At 37.2% G+C, this 23,276-nt stretch overlaps 1 protein-coding gene across 1 annotated transcript in view; it reads right to left on the bottom strand.

The window, feature by feature from the left end:
• Positions 1–4,506: 4,506 nt before the first annotated feature.
• The window catches only part of MFL1 (Mitochondrial substrate carrier family protein), a 73,919-nt gene continuing 55,149 nt past the window's right edge, over positions 4,507–23,276 (bottom strand). The window contains exons 2-3 of the mRNA XM_089798288.1: positions 5,703–5,814; positions 4,507–5,440 (exon numbers count right to left, since the gene is read on the bottom strand). Coding sequence (XP_089654414.1) covers positions 5,028–5,440; positions 5,703–5,814 — 525 coding nt within the window. The 3' untranslated portion in view covers positions 4,507–5,027. The remainder of the gene's footprint in view (positions 5,441–5,702; positions 5,815–23,276) is intronic.

Here is a 23,276-nt window from a genome sequence, read left to right as displayed (position 1 = left end):
CTTGGTATCTCCTCTACACCTCCAATCCATTGAGAGGTTGTGGCAACACCATTAAAGCTAGCATAGGATTGACATCCAAGTTGTGGCATCCTTACATAGTTTGTCATCTCCCCTTTCATTTCAATATCATATTCCTTAATTCTTCACACTTATGAGTTCATAAAGCCACTTTAGCCATTCCCAAATCTGCATGTGCTCAGTGTTAACCCTATCCCAACATGAAACACTTGAAGTTCTTTGTAGATATCCATGTCTCTGTCCTCCATCACTCTTCACACACCATGTACCAGTTACATGCACACAACATTCATCCAATCAGTATAGTTGTGACGGTTGAAATACATCTTCTAGACAGACTATCTAAAGAAGTCTCCCAAGAAACATATCCATTTCCTTTTCCCCTACACTCAAATTTGAATATCTATTCAGCAGCAGCAAACTGAGAAGCTTGCAGGTAAAACTGGGGCCAAGGACAAAAGATAGAGGGCTCCATAAATTTTGAAAGACAAAGATCAAGAGTCACATGCACTCATTAATATAACTATGCTCAAGGTGGTCATGTGCCATTAACACAGGAATAATTCCAGCCCAAATTTCATCTGCAAGTAATTTCAGACCTCTCCAACCCATTTCCAAGCTCAAGTCCAGCAGAGATCAGGTGTATATGGCCATTTTGTATTTATTATTTTCAATAAACAATACAATTTCCTACCTCATACACTCACTTGTAGATTAAATCACAGTAGTTTACTTATGTATTTAATGCTTGTTATCTAATTTATTCTAATAATTAATACAGAAGAAAGTAGTAGATATCTCCTAGGTTCACCAATACAATTGAAGGTTCATAATATTACCTTTTATTTGATGACTAGACATTCCTAGACTTCCGCATCTAATTTCTGACACAAACAGCAATAACAACTCTCTTTTTTTACTTTTCCTTTCCAAATCAAGTTGAAAACAAAAACACCCTACCAGCCAGCTCACCCCTCCACCACCACAAAAAAAAGAATACAGGCACTATCTTGAATCCTATCCCTTTATCTAAATGGAAAAAATGACAACCTATGGCCTAGTTTTTTCTTCTCTCCCTAACCTGGCTTACACACCATTATATCTATACTTCACAACACTTCCCTTAGCATCCACAGCACTTGATTTTTTATTCCTACACCTAAGATATATATCTTAACAAACTTCAATTGAGTTCCTACCTTCATAAAACCCACTTAACCCTTGAGAAGACCCATTTTATTTGTCTCTAAACTTATCCTATCATCCCTCCATGTTTTCACATATTTCCCCTTCTCAAAACACCCACTTCTAGTCTTCCCAATGCTTCAGAAACCTTGCACAAGACCCGTTACAAGTACAGTCCATACCTATCACCCTTGGCTCTGTATCATATACAATCTGATTATCCCATGTCCCTCACCGCTATCCAGGAACTATTGTGGAGATGTCAGATGGCGGTGAGCATCGGTTTATCAATTGTTAGAGCTTGCTCAGCATCTGGTGCATAAGCTTGAATATAAAAACGTTTTATTGCTGCCACCAATCATGTAACTCTCATATGAGTTACTGAACTGAATCGGGATTTTGGGTCACACTTGAGGGCCTTTTGCAGATTGCCAAAAAGATCCATGAACTCACTCTATTTAATACCAGAAGCAATCTGCAAATGTAAACATGTTTCTTTTTTTGTATGTTTTTCTTTGTCTCTTTTTCTTTCTGTGATTTTCTAAACAAAATGAGAAGCTAAAAATGTGATATGTTTTAAAATGAACAACAGAATTCAACAGTAATCAGACAGAATCATGTTTTGCGTTGCCTCTATTTTTTATTTATTTTCAGTGCAACACACTACCTTCGTGCCACTGTCTCACCAGGGGTTTCTGCAAGCAAAAGGCACTTCCACACACTGCATATACATATTTATGAATATATGCACATGATTTTGTAATTGTTTTGATATCATCCTACTCATTGTAATCATCTTTATGATATATTTGACATCCATGTAACAATTTTACTATGCTCAAGTATTTGATATTATAATATATTGGTTCTTATACTATTATACACCATTTCATAAGTACAATTTCAAGTACTATATCTATTGTATATTACAGCACCGCCACCCCCCCACCCCCCATTGCTTGTGTTACACTACTAATTTTTTAATAAAAAGAAAGATAAAAATGCAATAAAGATTAATGTTGAACAGCAGAAGCCAAAAGCAGTCAGATAAATAAAATCTGCCTCCATGCAGTAATTTGTATTTTAGCACAGATTTCAAGGCTAGGAAAGATTCATACACAACAGTAGGATTTTTAATGTCTGGAGAAGGCGTGTATAATGGTGCAGCAAGAACTTTCTACTGCTGTAACTTTGGGCAAAACAGAGTTATGAATCTAGCAAGTTTTACATGGTCAGTCGATAATGATGTAAAAGGCACAATCTAAATTTGCTGAAGAAGGTAAATCTACACACATGGATATACCCTCTATATGTCTCATAAGGTTGGGAGTTCATGAAGAAATCTACATGGAAATAATATTCAGGTAGAACCACAATTGTATAACTGCAAGAGGGCTGACTGCATGATGTTATAGCAACTAATATAATTTAAGAAACTACAGAAGTAAATTATAGGAAAAGCGAAAAAGAACATAAGTGATATCTGTAGACTGCATGTATAATGCTGCAGCAAGAACTTTCTACTGCTGACAATTTGCGCAAAGCAAAGTTATGAATCTAGCGAGTTTTACATGGTTGGTCGATAATGATGTATAAGGCACAATCTAAATCTGCTGAAGTTGGTAGATCTACACACACGGATATACCCTCTAATACATTTAAGGCTGAATGGAGGAAACTGATATGCCTCATAAAGTTGGGAGCTCAAGAAGAGATCTACATGGAAATAACATTCAAGTAGAACCACAATTGTATAACTGCAAGAGGGTTGACTGCGTGATATGATAGCAACTAATATAATTTAAGAAACTGCAGAAGTAAATTAAAGGAAAAGCGAAAAATGGACGCAGAAGTGATATCTGTACACTGTCAGAACTGCTGATATGCAATCTGTGTTAATGAGGAATGTTAGTTTTACAATAATGACATTAAGTGCTCTTAATTTATGTGTAGAAACCTCAACTGGTCTCACTAACGTGCAGTTAAATAGCTGTAAAGATGCATGGACGCCTCATTCAGTAGAGCTAAATGCAATTACCGAATTGTACATCTGTGGACACCTGGCTCAGTGAGCCTCTGATGAGATGGGCCAAGTAAGTATGTGAGATAATTACACTGATAGTGATATTCACAAGAAAGGTGATTGCTAGGAGAACTGTTCTCATCACATAAGTAGTTATCTCCCAACAACAACTAAAAAGAGTCATAGATACATTGTAAAAACTCTTGCTGCATATTTGTTGTCAAACTCAAAGAGAATGCTACTAAGGGCCGGGGCTTCAGAAAGAACATTACAGATTGAAGTATTTCCATAAGTACTCCTAGCCTACTCAGCAATTTTTCAAGTCCCAGTAACCAGTTTCTTTATAATTTTTCATAAAGCTGAAGATATTTGAAAAACACAGAATTCCACAAGGATGCAGCCAAAGAGATCTGGATCATGTGCCTGACTTCCTAGAACTCTGGGAATTAGGAAATTGGAGGGACATACCCTATTTCAAGATTGAACAGCCTACTCCATTCAGTGCATAAAATTAAAAAGATAATTTTAAAGGAAAAATACTGTAAAAACCCTAAAAGGGCTGTCCTGAAAATTCAGGCCTGACACTTGGAGGGATGCTGGAAAAAACATGTTTTGCAATAGCCTGATTTTCTCAAAAAAAGTCAAATCTTCTTGAGTGACAACAGTACTATGATATCAGAGGCAGATTTAGTAATAACAATAGCTGATACAGCTATGAAATAGTAATTTCAGTTACAATGATTGAGCAGATAAACGACAATGGCTTCAAACTAAAAATTTCAAAATCAGAATGAAACGATGTATAAACTGAATATCATAGAATTCAAAACAGTCAACAAGTAGGATAGTCAAAACTTCTTGAAGGTACGGATGTCAATAAGGCCAAAAGATCCAGTGGTATGGGTACGGGTATCATATTTGGCCACCAAGAGACCTCCCACAGAACCTTGTACAAAGAGATCTCATTAATGTTTGTTACCCAACAGGAAATATAATTGATCATTAATATTCTAAATATCACACAAATACTAATAAGTAATAACAAAGTGACCTATCTAAAATATTAACGGAATGTTTACTACTGATACATAGCTTTGTTTCTTGGGACTCCTCCCTTCGTTACTTGAGATTTTTACATAGTTTTGTTTCTGCGGACTCCTCTCTTTATTGCTCGACTCTTCTCTGCATTAACCATGTAACAAGAACCGACAATCTCAGATATGCGTTACCACTGATCTCTGTATGAAAATCTTGGATATAAAGAACAAAGGAGCAGTAGATTTCGTAACCTGGAAAATTTTATTGCACAAATAAGCCTAACATAATCACACATTAACTCAACCTCAACTGACTTCTTGAAGATAAGAAAGACTGAAATATCCTCTGTATGTACCACCTATGGATAAAAAGCAACTTCACCACTAAAATACAATAGCTAACCTGCTTCTGGAGTTATTGTCTGGAATGCACTTCTAAGAGAAAGGAATATTTTAGCAAATAAAAACTCTCTTCAAGAGATCCTTCCCACCTAGAATATTATTTTCAAAGACGAAAGATAAAATATTCTGAGGATTGCTCAACAATGAGATGAAAATCTTTCAAAGCTTATAAACTTTTCCCAAGATGCTGTATACATTATGTTGCTTGAAAAAATGATCCCTAATGTAGTTAATTCCTAGAAAAATAATTGAACTCAAATTAAGATCGTGCTTTGGGTTCCTAACCAATAGACCAGAGCAAGGTCTTCCCATAGCTGTTCATCACATACAGTTGCAATGTGACAAAAACAAACTGCTTGCAATCAAGTAGGATTGCCCTGCTCTTCAAGGGCAGCAGTCTTTCCCGCAGTGTAAAGTCTCAATATGGCAAGTCTGGCTGTTTCGAATGCAAAATATCCCAACGCAGCAAAGCAAGAACTGTGAAGGACACGAGGACCCACTCCTCGTGTCAAACCTTTCCACCCTTCTTCAAGCCATATCCTATTGAAAGTGGACAAAAAGCCTTTGTAAGCAGCAGATGAACTGGCCAAATTCCCTCCTACTCCCTGAGTCATAAGCCTTGTCTTAACAACATCTAGAGGGGTGGTAAGGACTGCAGATATAGCCCCAGCCAATGCACCACACATTACACTCTCCATTGGCTGTAAGTTGGGTTTCTTACTTTTGCTCAGAACTGCAGCCTTCAGATACTCAAAAGATGAGAAACTAAGCACGCCTGCAGTTTCAAAAAAATTAGTTGCTATCACTGCCAGTAGACTAGAATTTATCAGTTTTTCCTCAAAAAAAGTTCACCAATTGGATTAAACAAAAATATTTAATTTTCACAAACTAAGATTGCAACAGAAAAGAATCACCAATTTTAACGTTTAAAATCTTCATTAGTTAGAACAATAGCAATTTAAATTATCAACAATCTCAGGAACTTTTGAATTCAATAATGGAAATATTCTCCGGAATTCTTTAACTGCCTAGATTACCTGTAGGCAAGTTCCTGAGGATTGTAGCAGAATATCCTGCATATAAGCCACCAATCCCATCACGTTCTATAGTTGCTAACAGAACTTGCCAAGAACGGCCAGGTGCCCCAGCCTGCATCCACGAAAGATTTAGAGAACACTAACTTTTATAAGTTTGGAAACCTCACAAATGTATTTTAATCTTTTTATTTCATGCTGCCAATGAGAATCAATAAGATATTTTTGCTCTAGTCTTGAAAACTTATTTATTTCTAAAAAGAATTGAGACAAAACCTCATCTTCACCATGGAAAATGCTAACTCAAATAATAATCAAGAAAATGCGGCATTCAGGTAATATAAATCATAGACTAAAATATAGTGAGCTACTGGCATGGCTCGTGAGTACTTGTGAATCAAATAAAACCTGCAAGTTATTCAATAACTTGTGAACCCATATGTAAAACTTGGCAAATACTTGCGTGGTACTCAAATATGTCAGCTTGCCCAAAAAGCCACCATTCTTCATTCTTCAATCTGTTTTTCAGCACTATATTAGCACATTTACTTGAGGTGTTTGGAAGTGGGGAGTGAAAAATTAGCAACTTTGTTACCTCTAATTCAGCTGCACTCAACACGTACTAAAATTTTTCTGTTTAAAAATAAATAAATAATTGTTGCATTCATTCAAACATTTTAGACTCTAGGGCCAGGATTCAGTTATTTACTATTTTGTAATGATATTGAGTTAGTTTCTAATACTGCTAGGGTCTTGTTTCATATTTTTTCTGTTATTTTCATCATGCTAATATTTAATTTATTTTTCCAAACAAAATGTTATCCACAAATAGGAGAGGTGATGACAAGTATAAGGACCCTGTTTGAAAATATGGTAGTGCTGGCAAGACTCAGCCGTACCATTTCCATTACTGTGAAAACCCAAAAAAGGCATCCTAATGGAGGCCAAGGGTGAAACCGCAACCAAAGCATGCATTTCCCTGTAGGGCAGAACAAATTGAAGACATTGTAAGCCAAGGAAACAACAGAGTGGTACCTACAGCCAAACTGCAGCACCTTTAACGAGGCATATCATTAAAGAAACATTAGGATGGACATATCCCTATATTTCTGTGCCACATAGGAATAGAAGATTTGATAAGTGAAATATCGTGATGGAATGTATGTGATATAAGGGAGGTGTGAATATATATGTAAAGAGAGATAAGAGCATAATATATTGAGATATTGTGATAGATACATGAGAAGCTATTACGTGTTTAGGAACTGATAGCCATGTACCACATGATGTTATTAGGAATATATAAAGGTTGTTGAGATCTATTATGTGTATATTATGCAAGTATGAATCATTTACTTTATTTGAGCTAAGTTGGAATCTCTAGAACTCATCTGCAATCCATTGCACATGTTCTATTTTTTCCCCTTATCCATCACAATAGAGTGAAATACAACACTGACAGAGAAATAGCTCAAACCTCTTGTCTGCACTTTCTTTTCAATATTTCATTTTGCTGCTAGTGTTATTTTTTGGTGTGTGTATTTCAATTGCCAAGAGAGGAAGATTCAATCTTCCTTTATACCTATCGGCGGTGCCCCTTCACCAAGAGTCACCACCCTTCACATGTGGCCCCATTAGTTTAATAATTATATTGTCAATAAAATTATTATATCACAAAAATTATATTATCAAATATAATTATATTATCACAATAACATTATCAATATAATTATTATATCACAATAATTATATTATCACAACCTTTATGTTATCTATGTCGGCCTAAAGGAATCAAACCATACGTACAATTAACATTAACACTCCCTCTTAGCTAAGGAGGAATCCTTCTTGATATTTGAGTTATGTGGTGATATCCACCATGGCTACTCCTGAGGGGCGGGTCCATCATGGATGCTCCCATGAATTAAAATGCAAAAGAACACAAGTGCTCATCACGAAATTGCTCAATGTGATGTCATCTAATCATGACGTTCACCATGGCTACTCCCACAAGGTGAATAAACACAAGTGCAAAGTTGCGTAATCTCTCACATGACATCCACCAGAGCTACTCCTAGAGGACAGATCCATCATGGCTACTCCCATGTAGGGAAATGCTTGAACACGTGTCCATCATGGAATCACTCAACGTAATGTTATCATCCCATCATAACATTCACCATAGCTACTCCCAAAGGATGAATAAACGCAACTGCTAAGTCATGAAGTCTCTCACATGACATCCACCATAGCTACTCCTAGAGGGTGGAACAAGGGCTTACACCTCAAAGTTCTCCTTCACAAAGAAGAATGCGTTAAGTGCTTACACATCAAACTTCTCCCTCACGGAGAAGAATGTATTAACATGAGCTTGCACCTCCAACTTCTCCCTCGCAGAGAAGAAATGCATTATTGTACATCTCTAGAAATCGTTGATGGTAAGACTCTCTCAACAAGGGCTTCATTTTCCACAATTCCAAGTTTGTCTCGAAAATGCAAAAACTTCACTTTGGCAAGAGGCTTGGTTAGAATATCAACCATCTGAGCAATGTTAATGTACCTTAACTGAACAGCATTCATTTTCCCCATATCTCTAATATAGTTATATTTGATCTCCACATGCTTTGACCTATCATGAAATATAAGGTTGGAGTCTACATCACTCTTGGTGAATTCCAAGCTCACCAAGTATTCATCTATCAAGAATATCACGACATAGGTGGCAACATAGAGGCCTTCTAACCTATATACATGGGACTCCATCCCATGAATCACAGTCCTCTTACTACTACAATTTCCAAAAAGAAGAAATCAACCATCAAATCTCACTGATGCAACTTCTATCTCATGAAAGAACTGGAGAAGTCATGGTCTGAATGGAAGTAAACCTAATCACTAGAGAAACCATCTCGACATGGTGCACTCCCTCTGAACAAATATGACCAAGATCCTTCGATGTCAACTAAAGAAGATCCTCTAGCTACTCCCTCTCTCATGGAAGCATACCCTACTCACATGGTCCCAATCATGGAAGATATCTTGCTCCAAGAGACTCTCATCATCTAGCATGATCCACATATGGTTGAATGTGCTAGATCCAATACCACCTTGGACCTACTATTATAAGATAGATCCCTAGACTAGACAGGAATATGAACATCCTGAGATTAAAACAAAATTCTCTCGCAATCCACTCCCTTTCACTAGGAGAGCTCTCTTGTCTCAACTTAACTTTCTAATCCTAGATGCTACCATCACTTGCACAAATGCCTTGGCGGCATTGTTGGCTAGAAATTTTGTAAGTCACTAGAACTACAACTTACAAAATGGGAATTTCAAGCAACGGTGTAGTGAGATAAATCTCTCCTCTCAGCAATAGGGGAGGCTCCCTTCTTGGTCCACAGGTGGCTACAATAGAGAGCTAACTGGAATTGACAAATAGGTAGTTCTCTTAATCAATTCCTCTTTTTTCAGGAACGATTATACTCTAACAACAACTATTTGAGAATCAACAAAAGGTACCTATTGCTACGATAATACTAATGTCTTAGAAACTGACATAAGAACAACTTCTAAGACAGCAGCTACAACTTGATTTTTGTGATTTTCTAAGACAGCAGTTACAACTTGATTTTTGTGATTTTCTAAGACGGCAGTTACAACTTGATTTTTGTGATTGAGAATAAAAGCCCACGGTCTCCTATGATCAATCCTCTTTGAATAAAGGATGAATGGCTAATAAGGCACAAAGTCTCTTATCAACTATTCAATTTAAAATGATATACTAAGAATTAAAACACAAAGTCTTTAACTATCCATACTTACAGCCACTATTAAACTAAAGAAATCTTGTTTCCTAGAGCTCAAAGTCTTCAAGAACAACACCAAATGTTCAAATGCTTCACAAAGAGAGAAGTAACAAAGATGAATTAATCAATGCAATATAAGAAACAAAGATTGATTCCAAGCCTCACAACACAAAGTTTGGGAAAACTTGGTTCTTTATTTACTTCAGAGATTTGCAATATGAAATACAAAGCCTTCAAGCTACAAGCCCAGCCTTTCTTCTATAAAGAAAAAGATGATTATTTACAATGAGCTCTCTCCTTTATATAGGAAAATGGGAGAGACAAAGGTGGAGGGGAAAGAGGAACTCTTCAACCACGTTGACTTATTCTCTAACAAACTCCTAACTGATTTGACTGATTCAAAATTGCATGTCTAATGCATTTGCAACTTGACTATATGAGCTGATTGTATAGGGACATGTTATCCTATATTTACAACATAATTGCTCCTTTCATGTAATCTTTGTCATCCTACTCTAAAACATATGAAAATTTTGAAATGTTCACAGAGTCTCAACTATTTTTGCAGTGAGTTACACATAACTTCAGCAGCAGGCTGACTTGTGTATTCAACAACCATTATGATCCTTCAATGTGTACTTGCTGCTTCCGAAATTTCTTTGATGGAAACTTCCTTTTTGCTCTGTAGTTCATCTAGTGAACACTTCCAACTTGCAAATGCATTCATCACACTAATATTGATATCATCCGCTTCAAGTTGTAAGTGAATTGCTTCAGTGAACCTTGTAAGAATATCCTCTTCTTTCTTGAGTTCATTATTCCCAGTAATAACTCCACATGACAGCTTTTTGTAGCATTTTCTGATCATGTCTTCTTGATCGTTAATATTTATTACTGCTGCCTTTGCATCTTTCATGAGCTGTTGTAAAACTTGTTCTTTGTTAGTCATCAGGTACTTGTAATCATGATACATCTCAGCAGATGAGATGACTTCATAGTCACACAAGGTATCCATATCAAACTACATCATGCTTTTCCAGGCACCTATATCTCCATCCAACAACTCTAATTGTCATTTAAGCGATTCTTGAATATCACTTAATTTGGCAACAGCTTCCTTTCCTTTCTTCAGCAGCCTGTAGATATCTCAAATGATTTGAACACCCTGTGATTAAACATTGGCAGCCCACTCATCTACAATTTGTGCCTTTCTTTTAATTCTTTCTATACACTCAGAGGAAGCATGTTCAACACCTGAAGAAGATTTCTTTATCTCTTCAACTGTTTTCAAAAGATGTGCATTCTCACTTTTCAGCATTTTTTTTTCCCACTTGTCATTTTTCAAAAGTAAGTGCGTCTTGAGCATCTTGTCTGCAGCCCAAACGTGTTTGTTTGCCAAAATCAATTGTGGAAAACTTGTAATCGGCAAGTTGCATTTCTTCTGTTGGTTTTTCAACAAGAGGTTCAGCAACTTTTGCATACTTTATTCAGTTAGCATCAACCACAACCCGAGAAAATGTTTTAGCATTTTTATTCTTTGAAAACCTTAGTCTGGTGACTTGTTTGTCAAACTCTTCAGGTGGGATTCCTTCTTTCTTCCTCTTCTATGTGATGGTGCTCAACCATGGAGGAAGGCTGAAAGAAGATGTGCCAGCTGTAGTAGTAATCACCATGGTTCGTATTGGATTATCTTGCATAACTATATTTACTAAGGCAGGTGCCTCAATCTAAATGGCTGCAGGGGTAGGACTACTATGTGTAACTTCAATCATGAATTGTTCAAATTGGGCTGAAGTCACATCAATCAGAACCAAAGACTAAGGTTGAATTGAAGGAATAGACATAGAATATGTGTCAAACACATTCTCGTAGTCTTCCATTTTGTATGCAGGTGCAGCTGATGACATAGGCAAGGCTTGTATTATCACCATGGGATCTTCAATGAATGGATTCTTGGAAAATGCATCAACAGTTGTGTTCAAAGGTGAATCTGGGGATTCATCTAATGCAGGTATTGAATCTGGAAGAGGTTGTTGCAAGAACCTCAAGAGGACACAGAACCAGTGGTAAGGGCTCCTTTGATCTCCTAGCATCATCATCACTCAAGTCAATTAGTATTTCTTGAGTTCCAATCCCTTTTACCTAGTATTTGGACTTACTTTCTGATTATGTTATGCGTTGGATTTTATGCTATGGTGATTTACGTCATTCTTGTCTCTTTATACTTTATGCGAACGTGAGTGATATAAATGGATTAATTAAGTATTTAATGCATTTTGCTTCGGCTATGATATTATATGCAATTGCACTTGATCGTCTGTTTTAGTGTGCAGGAATTACATCCCTGGCAGTGGCACATGGAGTTAGTGATTCAGCTATTCATATTTTACCAATGTCATCCTTGAATGGTCAATGTATCCTTATTTTAATTGTTTAAATTAAAACCTTTCGGTGATTAATAAATCCAAACTCATCTGTATTATGTGACTAGACCAGTGAGCGTGTCTGTGCATTTAGAGGTTCACATTGTCACGAAAGTTGTTAAGTGATTTTTTGTGATTTTCGGTTTTTGGGCTTTAAATCTTCTCGAATTTAATTTCTGCCAACTTTTCCTTAAGTAAATTCTCGTTACGAGGAATAACCTATTTTCGTTTGGGTTCATTCGGAGTCTAGCTAGTCTAACTGGCTACTTGCCCTAATTGACTATTCACTTGAAAAGTGAATAAGTATTGAAAAAGGAATTTTATTATTCACTTCACACTTTTTGAAAATAGAAATTTGAGAGCTTTTCTGAGAATCCTCTTCTGGAGGATCACGTTTTTGTTCGCTCTGAGAGTTGTGAGCGTGGGATTTCGCGAGGTCAATCTTGTTAGATCTGGCTCGGGTAGACCTTGCTTTGCCGTGATTTTCAGTGTTTTATTCTATTGTACAGGTTTCAGTTTCTACCCTTTTGTTGCCAGGTAAGGCTTTCCCGTTTTATTGTTTCTGCTTTGTTTTAGCTTCTATTTTTGGTAGTTGTTTGTTTGGAGGTTGAGAACTAGTGTTCCCCTCCGTTTGTATTTGTTGGTTCTACCTAGTTGGTCGGGTATGAACATTTTTCCAGTTTTTGGGATGGGGGTTTGGGGTTTCGCACCGTTATGCTAACCGTTTTTGCATACGGTGTCCAAACCCAAATATTATTGGATTTTTGGGGGCTTTGTACCCATAGACCAAATGGGTTTTAATTTCGAAGTTTTCCAATTTTTGGGTTTTTACCTCATTTTGTGTGCCACCCTGTTTTCTCGTGTTTTCTTGGCACAATGTTGTCATGGACTTGGATCATCCATTTGGGTGTCAGTCGAACCATTGTTGCACTTTTGTGTTGCATTGGGATGCGTGCAGCATCCGTCCTCCCAAGTCTATTTTGGGTTGAGTGACTTTTTGCCTTGTGTTCTCATCCAGTCCTTGTGTAATGATCTTCGTGATGGCGGTGTACCACACACGAGTACGTGCGTGTTTATTTGTCGGATGACCTGCGAGTCCCAATCTTTCGTGGTACTTCTGGAAGTTATGATCATTAGGATTGGATTGGGAATTTGCATGCCTACGGGTACTCATCGTTGGATGAGCATGGGTAGGGTAGGGTAACATATGGAGGGGGCTTCCATCTTGCAGCTTGGTGATCATTGTACCCAGAGGGTTGGCGAAGGAAGTTTTAAATTAAGTGATAACTAAATGAAAATTTTGGGTGGTAATAAATTTAAGATAATTAAAACTAGACTATGCACCTTCTGTTGGGGAGGGCAGCTACCAGTACTAGCTTGGGCTTGCCAATGCCAAGCAACTCTCCATGATGTCAGCCCCTACTTAGTAGCCCATTGAGTTTCTGACCAGGACCTGTAGTTTATGCATTGTCTAGGTCTTGGATTCAGTCATCATATTGTTTGGCGTGTGTGTTAGCCATGGACATTGTGCTTGCGTGTGCTTGTAGTTGGATCATTATCTCCATCAGCACAGCGGGAGTGAACCTACGAGTGCCACATGGTTGGGAAGCGTAACTACCCATACCACTGCTAGGGACCAATGTACAGAGACAATTTTTTGTCTTGGTGCAACCGTTGTTGGATGTTTTCACTTGGTGCTTCGAGTTCCAGAGTATGCTTTCTAGTGATTTATACTTTCATTGGGATGCTTGTATATCACGTTTAGATGATGTTAGATATTGACACATTTCCTTACTATGATGATTAGCATATGATAGATGATGTTATCCATGTTTGTAGGATTATCTTATGCTTTACTTCTAGCATGTTAGATTTTCTTATGCTTGTGATTGTAGCATGTTTTAGTAGTGACGTCCTTATATGATAGTATTGACGATCTAATCGGTAACTTGGGATGTTACACGCAAGGGATGGCTAGGGTCCACGATGGCCTTATGATGCTATTATGGTTGGGAGGAACCACGTACTTAGTTTGGTTGTTTTGCATATTGCGATGTTGTTTTCAGTTATTGCGATATTGTTTTGACTACATTGCGATGTTACCTTCTGTACTTTCCCTTCACTAATTATTAGATGGTTAGATTGTATTTCCGTCTTTCAGTATTGTGTTCAAGTGTTTACGCCTCAAATTGTAGATCCGGTACTCCCCAGTGTGGAGGAACTTCATCCCTTAGTTTTTTATCTTTTCATTTTCTAGCTTGTTGTTCTGGGATCTTGTGCAAAATCGTGCATCCTCGCGCGAGGATGCAAGATCTCGCATTGTGTTGGGTTTCTTCGCGTGGCCTTGGGCACTTTCTCGCGCAAAACCCAACACCAATGTTGGGTGCTTTGGCTGTTTGGCCAAGCACTTCCTTGCGCCGCATGGTGCACATCCTCACGCAGAAGGCACTTTCTCGCAAGGCATGCTACACATCTTCACAAGAAAACCTGTTAGTTTGTGGTCCTCGAGCGGAAAACAGTGGGCATCTCCACTGATTTTTGGTGATTCCAGTACCCTTTGGGTTTACTTAAATTACCATGCTCTGACAGATCGTAGATTCTTTTTATTGTTTTCATTTTAAATTTTAGTTTCCAATTGTGTGTGTCAGTTTGGGTAGGGGCGTTTAGAGATTCGTTGGTTGTCAGGATGGTGGTTAAGTCTTCCATTGCGACCTATGTGATCCGTGTATGATGTTGTCATGTGCACTCGTACTTGTTCAAAAAATATATATCTTGGCTTGTATTTCATCCTTGTTCCAAGGAACTCCGAGCGGGGCATTACAGATAAACACGAAATTATAGGGGACTAACCATACAAGCACTAAGAAAGATACCAAGTTTATAAATATAAGACTTTAATTTCATCATATAAGAAAAAAGGAAGGAGCCACTTGAGTGGGCTCATAAGATAAGACAAAGGTATGAAACAATGTTATGATTTTATTATATTATGTTCTTTTCATATATATATAATCATATATTATTACATTATGTAATAAATAATCATGTTTGATCATAATAGAAATGTATAATAGAATTTAAAAAAAAGATATAATATTTATGATCCAAGTAAATCTTGGTAGAGGTCACTCGTTATGAATGTCATGTCATGATCTAGGTATATGCCTAGTGGAGGACATTCCTTAGGAATTGTCATATTATAATCCAAGTGCACCTGGTGGAGGTCACTCGTTATGAATGTCATGTCATGATCCAGGTATATGCCTGTAGAACAAGAATTAGTATGCAAAGAACATTAACAAATAAAGTAAACATTCACAAACCAAAAACTAAATTCACATATATGCTTAGACAAAGGAAGAAAACAAGAAGTGCAAACCTCACAAGAAAAAGCACTCCATGCTTTCTTGATTCTGTAGATGTGTCCTTTTTGTTGTGGATGTATGCTCAAGATGCTCAAAAGCTGCTTCAATGGAGATGGGTAATGGCAAATTGGTAGCTTTGTGAGCTCTCAATTTGGCATTATAAGGGTATGGTTGATGGCTTTGGTTCTCAAAATAGCATGGTAACTTTAGCTCAAAGATTGTTGATGAAATGGCTTGGGATGGGATTCAATTTATAGGCTAAGGGGTAGAGGGATGGAGGGCTTAGATGCAAGGATGGATGAAGGCTTAAGGAGGGCTAGGATGCACTCAAAGGAGAGCACATGGATTGTGCTTGTTTAGCACTAATGGGAAGGTGACACTTGTCACAAGGAGGATGAGTGTGAGAGGGTAGGGTAAAGGGTTGGTTAAAAGCATGATGAGTGGGGTTGAGTATGTAAGAGGGATGTAAGAGGAATGAGTGTGGAAGAGGGAAGAGTGTGGAAGATGGGTGTAAGAGTCATGAGTGGGCTTGTAAGAGTCTTTTATGTTTTGTAAGAGCACTCATGACTTAGTGGTTGGGCTTTTTGAGGGGAGACTTTGGTTTGGATTAGGAAAGTCTTAAACTTGTTTAAGGAATCTGACAACATTAGGGGGTGGATTAGGCTTGGGTTTAGGATTAGATTAGGGATGTTAGAGATGTGCAAGTGGATGACATTAATGAGGGTGGGTGAGTTAGTGGCTAAGCTTGGTTAGTATGGGTGGATGGGGTGGATTAGGCTAAATGGAGGATTTAGAGATAGGTTAGGGGTTTTTGAATTTGAGGATTTCATTTATCAAATAGATTTATTTAATAAATGGGGATTTTTGGAATTAGATAGGAGAAAAGGATTTAATTGATAAATAATAGATTATTTGATTTATCAATTTAGGACTATAGATGATTAATTAAATTAATCAGCTAGGGGATGACAAAGGATTAATTAAATAAGAATTTAATTAATGATGCCTTTAGAGATGGCTAAATTAGATTACCAAAGCAGTGTAATCAAATTTAGGTGTCTACAATGCCTAGTGGAGGACACTCCTTAGGAATTGTCATATTATAATCCAAGTGCACTTGGTGGAGGGCATTCATTGCGAATGTCATGGAATGATCCAAGGTTATCGCTTCACATATTTTGTATCAAAAATAGGTTCATTCGCATTTGGCAATTACGATGAAGTAAATGGCAAGCTCTTGGTGTCAGTATCAAAGATAGGTATGACTGCCTATTTGGCTAACACAACAGAGATGATGGTAAAGTGTTGGTATCAGAGATGGGTGTGACACCCATTTGGACAAAAAACACTACTTAATGGATACAACTTCTATAATGTTGGTATGCGAGAATTATCTCCATCTGACCAACATGCTTGAGGAAGTATAATGGAAGGAATATTCTAATGGTGTCAACATATGCACATGTGAACCTCAAAGGGTGCACTCTAGAAAAGACAGTTGAATAACTAAGGGTTAGGTAACCCGATCTAGAGACGTCTTTAAGGTTGGGTTAGGATAAAGGGTAGAATAGTAAGATAGATTTTATTATTGTATAAATTCTAACATTGGTTTTGCAGGTATTAATGTCCTAGTTAGTGGGGACATTACATCCACCTCGGTCCGTACATCAATCCAGAGATCTTCCAAGTGATGTATGTGTAGGAATTGCTTCCCCATCTTATCATTCAATCCTCTCCAGTCAAAGCAACTTCTAGATGCGAACTTCTTCAGTGTGATTCTTTTAAGTTCAAACTCTATGTTCTTTCCCTTAGGCACAGTATCCAAAGAGTACCCACCAATCTTTAAGGGATTGCGTGATGAAGTCCCCACTCCTAGCCGATGCAAACTGAATTGATAAGCTTGTACCCCCATGATTTCTCTTGCCAAATCCATGAGGCAAAATGTATGGCTCTCCCTTGAAACATCCAACTCATAGATATGTGAAGTTAAGAAACTGTAGAAACATGCAACCATACTCTTTCACTTTATTCCACGCCTCATCAGAAACTCTCTTGTTTGGGTGTACTTTGTCAAACAAGCACATGTAATACCCAAAGAAGGCATCCTAAACCCTTTGGAAGTGTATCCGGCTTTGCTTCAAAGGCAATTAGTCATAGCATTCCCACACGTGCACCACAGACCTGTCATTTTTGGTTGATAAACCTAAGAAGGAACCTAGGACAGCAGCAATATACACCAAGTAGGAGTTCATGTTGAACACACCTGTAGTCAGCACATTCACCAATTGTTCACAAATTGCATCACCCACTAGTTCAGCCCAAAATCTATTCTCATTTTACCTTATAATGAGAGAGACGTACTTGTACATCTAAGGTTTGACGGTGTTTGAATCCTTGAGCCCTGCTAAGCGACTGAGCAATGCGATGAGGTCATTAATCTCTTCATTGAAATCATTGCAGTGCACACCTTTTGGCCATCTAACAAGATTCGGCCTCTTAGTGATCAACCAATTATCATTGACGAACTTGGTGCAATAGGAGGTATCCTCGTTCCACCGATCCAAAGCCTTTTGCCTTGTGATGTCTGTGACAATTGGAGTGTGAGGAACATGAAAAATACGATCAATAGTCTCAGGATTGAGACTAATGATAGTATTACCATCTTGATCTCTGATGGTTCGAGAGGGTGCATCAAAGTGTCTTGCACATGCAAGAATGAATTTTGGCTCATGGGCTGCCAAGAGGAAAGTGGACAGCAAATGAATATGGCTTCACTTGATCCATGTCATATTCTCGATAGCCTCAACATTGACTCTCGCAAGGAAATCTTCAATGTTCATATGAGATGTCAGTATCCCGCACTTCATCACAATAGGAAGTTACTTGTGATGGTGGAATGTAGCTATGATAATGATCATATTGGCACTTCATTTTCTTTCTATCTTTATCTTTTGCTAGAGTAGGTTCTCTTCGCATTGTAGAGTGGTATGCCTACACAAATGTTACATAAAAATCCCATAGTGTAAGAACATCTTCATATGAAGGGTCCATGACAAGTTTTTGATGTAAAAACACGGGTTTAAGACAAGGTATGGATAGGGAGAATGGATGAAATGATTAAAAACAGTGAATGAACAAATGGGTTGCTCATTTGTTGCAATACCCTCATGATAGATCCAGGGGGAGCATTCAGATGGATTATGGATAAGGGAGTTGAGAGGAGTGATTTGTCGAACTACCCCCTTGATGGAGGTTGGTACACTGTTGAGCTCCTGCCACCTCCTGGTATTAGAGGTTTGTGTAGTTGCAAGTGAAGTGAGGTACTTGGGTAGAGAGCATTTTCTTACTTAATAGCAATGCATGGCAGGTTGTCCCGATTGAGTATATACGAGATGTTTTGGATTCTTGATATCCAATTGATTGGTGTTTGGGTTCATATTGAATTCTACGAATCTAGGGTTAATGATGTTTACACCAATGTAGCGCAACAATTGGACAGAGTATCAGCTTTGAGGCATATCTGGGATCCAAGTATTTGGTTCCAATATACAGATGTGGATTGCTTGGGGGCAAGCAATCTTTAGGGAGGGAGAATTGTCATGCCCACTTTCTTAGGACGGTGATTCTCGTTGCGTCACTAGCCCCCTTTGCCTTGGTCTCGAGGGCTAACAAAGTTTTCTCTGGCATCAGTTCAGTTTTTGGACTAGATAGTTTCAGTTGCTAGTCAAGGAGGGTTGTTTTAGTGGGGTTTTCGGACACTTACTATTTTTAGAAAGTCAACAGGCTCAGCATTCTTGGCATTTCAAGGTTGGACTAAGAGCGACTTGTCAAGTGTAAATGTACTAGTAAACTTAGTAGCAAACTGTAATTTATTCAATTTCCAGAATACTGATCTTGTCTTGTCTTGCAGGTATCAGCAATCACAATGCCAATATATTATTCAGACTTGAGATGGAAATTTTGAAGATAATGTTTTTCTTTCTTCTGATATCCAAAGGCAGAGATAGTACTATTTATTGTTTTCGATGGTGCTCTCTTGGGATCTCATTCACATTATAACCCTATGAACAGGTAGGCATGATTAATCAACTAAGGAGACATGACTGTTCAGCATAATTAATTTCCAAGAGCCCCGATTATAATTAGGTGTTAACAATTAACTAGTTCTAACACCAATCTCATTAGTGTTTGTTTGGTTAGCAAGTCAAAATCAATCTATATAAAACAATGAATATATATGAACAATGCTTGATCAATTTGCACGATTTCAAGAGATAATCGAAGGTTTCATACTTGACAAAATTATGCACAGTTGTATCGTTGATGGAAAGTATAGTTAATTGGATCATAAATATGATACGTATGTATAAATGTATAACAATTCACAAAGTGAACTAGTATACATGTATGCATACATAGTTATCAATTTCACATCCTTCCATACTGACCGACACTATCATATTTAACACTCCCTCTTAGCTAGTGAAGGCAAAAAGATATGAATTGGTTTAGATATCACCTAGCATGTGATATCAAGGAGTATACAAAATATCAAGTCGGCATGATACTTGTATATCCTAGTTATGGTATGTGCACTAACACCACGTCGCACGATGTCCGCCATAAAAAGTCATGGCATGTCCACGGACATTACATCACATAATGTCCACCATGATTATCTCATTAAGACCAAATTGATCTACAACAGACACCAAGTCAGCATGATATCAATCAATCAGTCTAAGAGATATTAACTATCAAGGCATTCTATGTGTTGGTTCCCAAAACCGCAGATTCGAAATCCAAGAGCCTGCCACTTCTCTGATAGGATTCCGCAATCAGTTTTGGCCAATGAACGGGAATACTTCTCGATTCCCTTGCACTTCAAGCTCCACTACACCTAGGTGGGTAGACCTTCTCCTCGAACCTGATCACCTGGTTCAAAGCTTTTCTAAAGTGAATTTAAGTTTGGGAGTTCTCCGACTGGCAAGGTCCTGGAACTCAATTACAATGAAATTGAATACTAAGTAATGGTTGGATGTTTTGTATAATATTTGAATGATAATGAATTTGATGCTTGTAGGAAGGAATATATAGATTTTCTGACTTCAATGATAAAAAGGCCAATGCCTCTACTCCTCCAAGCAATAGAGTCAACTTCAATGAATTTTCACATACAACTTTATAATGTTCTACGCACTTATACTGCCAACAATTAAATAATCAAGATGCGACAGATCAAATATATATGCAATCTTAAATTAGCCCAGATTGAATTTTAACTCCTCTAGTAGGGAGACAAACTGGACATAGATACGAAAACAATTTAATATTTCACAATATCTATGATGATCGAGTTTAAGATGATAAATGACCGTGTCCACTTATCTGACATTTAAATTGTATACAAAATTCAAAAAATAATTAGAAAGGACAATTCATTTGCAGTTTAAATCTCCATGCCATTTAAAAATAAACATAAGACACTTTATTTTATTATAAAATTAAATAATAGAATTCATATTACGAAGCCATATTGAGCCCTTATTCGTCCATACAAGTAGATATTAAATACTTCTTCAAAATATAGATTTTCAAATCTCAGATTCTCAATTTATATATGTTCTTCTCGATTAAAAAGTTGTATCTCTTGTTTGAAGAAACGTCTATGTTTGGCAGCCCCTTTTAATTAATACACCTTTTGCATAATTAACCACAAATATAATCGGCTTCCTTCATTAACAAGTTATGATTTAGCGGATACAATAGTCAATATAATCGGTTATGGCTTTTATTTTCAAATATGATATCCTTCGATAGCCTTGAAGTATGTGAGTTCTTGACTATGCTGCATGAGTTAATCTTTTTAGATAACAAATGCGATCATGCATACCCCATAGGCCATCTTTGGCATTATAATCATGATTTTATTGCCGTGGCTTTTAAATAAACTCCCGAGGGCATATGGATTCTTCATCGCAGATTCATTCCAAACATGTCCGATTCCACTTGCGTACTCTTCTTTGTTCAGGCAGATTTCAAAGTCCACGCGATGACGGGTTCCTATGTTGTGGGTTTGACGAGAAAAACAGTTGCAGTTATAAATATGTATCTTCAGATTCCTATGCAAACACCGTTATGAAGTCCCTTAATTTCACGAAATAGATTCTGGTGAATACTCTATATACCTCACTGTTTTAAGAATTCTCAAATTTATGAAACACTCTTTATTTTTAGCACACTACCTTCTCCTTCAGATGATGGACGTTTATTTGATTTTCCCCTTCATTGGAAGTCTTGTGGTCTTCTACAACAAATATCTCTGCATGAAGTTTCTAATTTGAAAATACTTTCATGTCTGCTTCTATATCTTGTATTGTTTCTTCAGACTATGCCATCAAATCTCTCCAGCCGTTCATTTTGTCTTTCATCAGGCATTGGATGAATGATTCTGCGAAAGGATTCTGCTCACTTGATATATGATGTGTTTGCCATGATTACATCTTTCTAAAGGGAGCACTATATCCTTGGGTTCCAAATGTTTAGACTTTCAATGTTTTTCCATAGTTGTGTAGAGAGCTGAATGTGTACTTCTGTCTCAGCTTAGGATAAGAAAAAGCTAAACATTTCAGTTTCTGTTCATTTCATTTTCTAGGGTTCCAGATTATAATCTGCAACCACAGCATTGTTCAGAAATTATTTGTATGACAATATGTGACTTGGGAACGTTTTGTGAAGTCTTCAAGTCTCCAGGAATTGATAGTGCATATGTGTGAAGCCAAGGAACCCTTTAATTTCCTTGTGTTCTGATTTGTACAGTGGTAATAAAGGATGTTACATTCATGCTTAATTCTGATATGACTATGAATGGAAATATTGATTTTCAACCCAATTACTTGTGCATTACTTTCTTTTATTTTCAGTTCCATATGTATATGGCCTATAAAATGCAAACCACTATTATATTCCATCATATTTAAAAATGGAAACTCAAAAAATTAGAGTTCCATCACTACGAATATCAAGTCAGCATGATACTCGTCCTGATAGTAGACACTGTAAAGTCATCACCTTACAATATTGAATACAACTGTACATTATCAGAAAGATCATCATGTTTCAGTAATATACACAGGGGAGGCCCATAAAGTCATAGAGTCACACAAATGACAAAAGAGTTTACACATGAAACATCTTTAAAATATATATATATATATTAGTACAAATAGAACAAATGTTGAGATTTGGTCTCAACGAATTACATTTCAACCATACCAAGTTTCTTTCTAAAGTGCTCCACGTTAACTCTGGAGAGAGGCTTAGTAAGGATATCTGTTATTTGATCATTTATACAAATATATTAGAGCTGAGTTTCTTTCCTTTCAACCATATCCCTCACATAGTGATAAGGGATCTCTATATGCTTGGATCAATCATAATAAATAGGATTCACTGAGAACTTGATGCAACTTTGATTGTCACAATGAATAGTAGCAAGTTTCAAGAATTTTCCAAATAGTCCCACAATCAATTTTCAAAGCCATACTGGTTCTCTAGCTCCCATGGCGGCTACAATGTGTAGAACTTTGTGCTATGGAAGACTGCTTCCTGCTTATCCAAGAGATCATGGTTAATTCCAAACTAAAACAACATGCATACATGCTCTTTCGATCAATCACACTTTCGGCCCAATCTGAATCTAAGTATCCATGTAAGTCTAGATCAACATTCATATATTTGAGCCCATGTCCAATACTACCCTGTAGGTACCTCAATATGTGTTTAGCAACAACAAGGTGTATTTCACGTAGATCACACATAAGCTGACTCGATGCATTCACTGCATAGCAAATGTCAGGTCATGTGTTAACCAAGTACATCAGGGATTCGATAATTTGTCTATATAGGGTAGGATCTGGAAATCTAGATTCAATTGTTGTTTCTTTCAATTTATATAAGTTTGTTTCCATGGGTGTGGGG

Source organism: Cupressus sempervirens, chromosome 8, assembly GCF_028749045.1.
Source record: "Cupressus sempervirens isolate cs-2001-9-10 chromosome 8, ASM2874904v1, whole genome shotgun sequence".
Taxonomy (NCBI): Eukaryota; Viridiplantae; Streptophyta; class Pinopsida; order Cupressales; family Cupressaceae; genus Cupressus; species Cupressus sempervirens.
Note: the sequence above shows the minus strand (reverse complement) of the source record. Positions and strands in the feature narration are given on the sequence as shown.